The 4632-nt window shown below is 43.0% G+C and overlaps 2 protein-coding genes across 2 annotated transcripts; both read right to left on the bottom strand.

Moving 5' to 3' along the window:
• Nucleotides 1-580: 580 nt before the first annotated feature.
• PCYB_101750 (hypothetical protein) lies at nucleotides 581-1304 on the bottom strand (the record flags this gene model as incomplete). Its single annotated transcript, XM_004222724.1, has 3 exons — nucleotides 581-741; nucleotides 838-906; nucleotides 1073-1304. The coding sequence occupies 3 exons, from the start codon at nucleotides 1302-1304 to the stop codon at nucleotides 581-583; spliced, it is 462 nt and encodes a 153-aa protein (XP_004222772.1).
• Nucleotides 1305-2953: 1649 nt separating this feature from the next.
• PCYB_101740 (hypothetical protein) lies at nucleotides 2954-4201 on the bottom strand (the record flags this gene model as incomplete). The annotated part of the gene is made up of 2 exons (XM_004222723.1): nucleotides 2954-4017; nucleotides 4048-4201. The coding sequence occupies 2 exons, from the start codon at nucleotides 4199-4201 to the stop codon at nucleotides 2954-2956; spliced, it is 1218 nt and encodes a 405-aa protein (XP_004222771.1).
• Nucleotides 4202-4632: the final 431 nt, after the last annotated feature.

Here is a 4632-nt window from a genome sequence, read left to right as displayed (position 1 = left end):
TTTTTCGTCATGGAGGTATATTCACATGATACATAACGATGTGTTTATTTTTGACTCGTTTTTTCTCATAAATGCACACACGTAGGAGGAACGTGTTTCCAAAATTTGTTTTTTTTTTTTTTTTTTTGTAAATTTGTCATATGTTACATTTGTATATGTTTTATTTTGAAGAATTTTTTTTTTTTTTTTGTTGCAAGTAACTGCTGGTTTCAAGAGTGCTTAACTAATTATACGAATTGGGGTGGCAAAGCTGTTTGGAGGGGGTCAGTAGGTGTGCAGGCTCGAGGAAATATGCATGGGCATACACCTGATGGCAACCTGGGAGATACCAATTTGTACACAATCAGCGCCATCACTTGACCCACTGTTCAGTGGTCTATTCCGATGGTTCGATTTCCCCGCGCACAGCAAACCTACCGCAGCTCCGCTGGTAAAAATGCGCTGCCCCCCCCGTATCGAAGGGGTACACATAAAAACGAGCCGCTTCCTACATATACAAATATACACATATGAACATTTGTATGCTAATTCGAAAAGAAAAATTGGCACTTGAAAAAAGGAACGAAAATGGGGTGAGTACTCAAACTTCGATTTTGATGGGCCCCCCAATGTTCTCCTTGCTTGACAGGGTTCTTGATAAGTTGCGATGGGCCTCGATGCACAACGAGCAGAAGTAGAAGAAGAGGAAAATGCACAGGTAGGTGGAGTTTCTGAGCAGCTCGGACTTAACCTTGTTGATTTCTGTAGAAAAGGGGGAAGCGTGGAAGTGTGGAAGTGAGGAAGTGTGGAAGTGCGAAAGCGTGGAAGTGAATGAGCGGTGACGTGCCTTCCTTTTACCTGATGTGAGGTACAACTGGTGCGCAAAAAAAACGAAGGCGAACGTGATTAAGAAGCAGCTTAGGAAGCCTAAACAGGAGGGAGAAAAAATCATGAAAGTGTGAAGATGGCGCCCTCCCCCCCCCAAGAAAAAAAAAAAAGATTAATGGGACGGAAGAAGCTGAACAGTGGTGTATCGTTACACTATTAGCCACTTCCATAAGTTTTATTCCCCCCTTGCCTTAAGCAACAGTACCTTTAAACCCTTTTGCCATCACATTCTTTGAGTTCGAAAAACCGTTTAGGAAAAGGTATGTAAAACTCAGAATCAGAAAAGTGGAAAAAGGCACATAGGGGTTATCCATTATGTAGACGTTTTCGTCCACATAATTTGTGCTGCTTTTGTGCATTCGAAAAACATCGTACGCAACTAAGAGGACTCCTCCAAGGGATGCTATCAGCTTGTTTATTGCATGAGAGAGCTTCATCGTTCCGAGGCTGAAAAGGGGCGGTCCAACAGACGGTGTGTGTGAATAGGGGATAATTTTCAAGTCACACAGGGGGAGATGTGCACACATAGGAGTGCTCACACAGGAATGCTCACATAGGAGAACTCACATAACCCACTGTTCATCTGTGAAAACTGTAATGGTCTTCGCGTAGGACGTGGGGCTTACCTTTTGATAATGAGGGTCTACAAGGGAGGAGGGAAGTACTTTTTCTTTCCACTTTAAATTAAACTTGCTTTGCCAATTTAGGTGGAACCTATTTTCAGTTGCTATTCAGTGAGTGTTGATCCCCTTTTTATTAACAAGGTGGGTTGCTTTGGGAATGTTCAATTATGTGGCTTCAAAAATTCCACGAGAGTGTGGGCAAAATGATGACGCCAGTGTTTACGTGTGCGTGCGTAACAAAGTGGGGTGGTCCTTAGTGTTGCGCTGGAAATGGGACCTTCCTTGGGGGGTAGCGTCCTTCGATTGAGGTTGCGCGTTTCTTCCGCTCCGCAGGGGGAGAAGTGGAGAAGAGGGCTGAACGTCACTGTTCACTCGTCACTGTTCACGCACCCGTCTTCTGCGTCCCTGCTTGTCAGCTCCTTTTCCTTTGAACCATCTACAACCATGCAACGCGCATTACGTACGAGGAAAACAAAATAAAAAAAAAAGGTAGACGAAGAGGGGAGCTGCGATTGTACGATAGGTCGATACGAATGAACTTTAAAAAAAAAAAAAATAGGCCACTTTTAATTACATATCGGAATGTCCTTCCATTTAGAAATAATGATAAAACAAAAGTTGGCAAGGAACATATTGCGTGGCTTTTTTTAAATAAAAATAAACGTGTCATTTTTTTTTTTTCTTTGCTACTCATTTGTGTGCTCGCCCTTGCGTCTTTGCTGGTAGGCGCATGGATTTACGAGATAGAGTGGTTGCCGTGGGGGCAAACTTGTATACATATGCATGTACCTACGCGCCTATGCAGTTAAGCACGCACGTACGCCTATTTGCATGTGCGTAGCGAACAGAGATGGACTCTCAAGACTCGATATTTCTATTTTATGCATTTAAAAATTGTGACTGTTGGAAAGCCCCGTTCTCAGGGCTCCCCCCCTTCCTCCGCCATTGTTCTTGGTTACAGATGGGGCGAAAATGGGAAAACCACATGCAAGGACAAGCGACCTCACACAGTTACATGCACATGTAAATATCTGTGGTGCAACGCGCCTGCTATGTGCACACGTGGAAAAGTGCACTGATTTATTCTTACAAATTAAAAATTGACAACAGAAAACAAAATTCTGCGCTGACGTGGGTCTTCTTCCTTTCGCGTGGTGTAATGTTTGAGTGATGTCCCACAGCATTTCCATCACATTTTTTTTTTTTTTTTTTTCTTTGCCACCTCCATGCGAAGGAAAAAAAAATACAAAAAAATAAATCCCGTTTAGGGAACGCATGGGTGGGGGCCTCCCACGAAATGGAGCTAAACGTACAAAAGTGGGAGTATGGTTCAGTTGAGCGCTCGCTGGGGAAATACACAAATGTGGGAAGCAAAGGGGGGAAAAAAGGGAAAAAAAAAAGCGAAAAAAAAGGGGGGGAAAAAAAAGCAAAAAATGGAGGGAAAAAAGTCACCTCCCCCATCCTTACTCCTCATCAATGTCACAGAAATACTGCTGCAGTTCGAAAATAATTTCTTCCGCTTTTTTTCTCCGTGCAGAATGGCTACTGCAATTTTTATTTTCCATTTTTGCTACTCTTATTTTTTCCACAATTTTGTTGAAGTTTTCCATGAACAGTTTTTCTTTCTGTCCTTCGGAGGTCTTGGCACCGTTCTCCACGGTTCCGTTTGGATCAATTTTGGCCGCTCCGCCTGGCACAGTTTTATCACTCAGGGGAGTCTTCTCCCCATTTGGCACAGTTTTATCACCCTGGGGGGGTTTCTCCCCGCTTGGGGCAGCTTCATCACCCTTGAAGGTTTCGTTCATCGAGAAATCCCCCCTATGCTGAATGATCAAATGGTCCCGTTTAATCTGCAGCCCCTTCCACATATGACAGTGCAGCGCTTCTATCAACCTTTCGTCATCTTCTTGTTCTTCAAATTCTCGTAACTGAGTGTTTTCCTCCTCTTTTACATTTTGGTTTCCCTCATCTGTACAGTTGGAATTCCTCTCCCCCTGTTCATCATCACCTTCTGCCAAAAAATCCGATTCATAATTTATGTACAAACATTCAATAAAATAGTCGCTAAAAAAATTAACAATATCTTTATTGTCTTTTTCAAGAGATGAAGGAAAAATGGCAATTTTAACCCCCACATATTTATATAGATTTGAAAAATCAAAATTGGCATTTCGTATCATTTGTTGGCTCTCCGGATCCTTAACGTATTCTACACACTCCTCATCATAGTTCCTAAATGGGTTTACATTAACGAGTTTTTTTTCCTTTTCGCTGAAATTGTTAAAGAGGAATATGACGCTTTCACAGAGGATATCCCTAGCGTCTAGTTCCTTGGCCCGGTTCTGCGACTCGGGGTTCGCTTCATCACCCCCTTCCATATTTGGCACATTCGGCACATTTGGCAGATTAGGCCCATTTGGCAGATTTGCCTTTGCACAAATGACATGCTCCCCAGATTGAACCACGCAGGAAGAAATAGTGACCTCCGCGCTGTAGTACTTATTCACAATGGCCACCTTGGCCACCTCTTTAAAAGAAAAAGAGGAGCCATTGTCACTGTGAAAATCATTCCGGTCAAAGGTGAGCTTATACGTATCTGCCTTTTCGTAACTCTCCAGGGGTTCAAATATGCTCATCAAATGTGACACCAATTTGTTTATCTTCTTTTCATCGTAGGATAAGATGACGATGTGGGGGGTTTGATTCACCATGTCGCGTTGTTCACGTTTTCGTGTTGTTCACGTTTTCGTGTTGTTCACGTTTTCGTGTTGTTCACGTTTTCGTGTTGTTCACGTTTTCGTGTTGTTCACTTTTTCGTGTTGTTCACTTTTTCGTGTTGTTCACTTTTTCGTGTTCGCGTTCTGGGGGATGAGGGAATTTTCCCCTTTAAAGGGATTGCAGTGAGCAGCGGTGGATAGAGGAGTGAATGAAGCGTGGTAGAAGCGTAACGAAGACGTATCACTCAGCTGCTCCTGAAGAACAGGGCCACCTTCACCTGGCAATCGAGTGTACTTTGGGGGGATAAAGAACGAAAAAAAGTACGCTTTGTTATTTCCTTACAACATGTATAGCACGTCAAAGAGAATCACTTGTGAAACTACACTGCTCCACTTGCATTGTCACTGCTTGCGGAGTTACCAAA

The sequence above is a fragment of the Plasmodium cynomolgi genome, chromosome 10 (genome assembly GCF_000321355.1).
Source record: "Plasmodium cynomolgi strain B DNA, chromosome 10, whole genome shotgun sequence".
In the NCBI taxonomy this organism is placed as follows: Eukaryota; Apicomplexa; class Aconoidasida; order Haemosporida; family Plasmodiidae; genus Plasmodium; species Plasmodium cynomolgi.
This window is presented reverse-complemented; position numbering and strand designations above follow the sequence as displayed.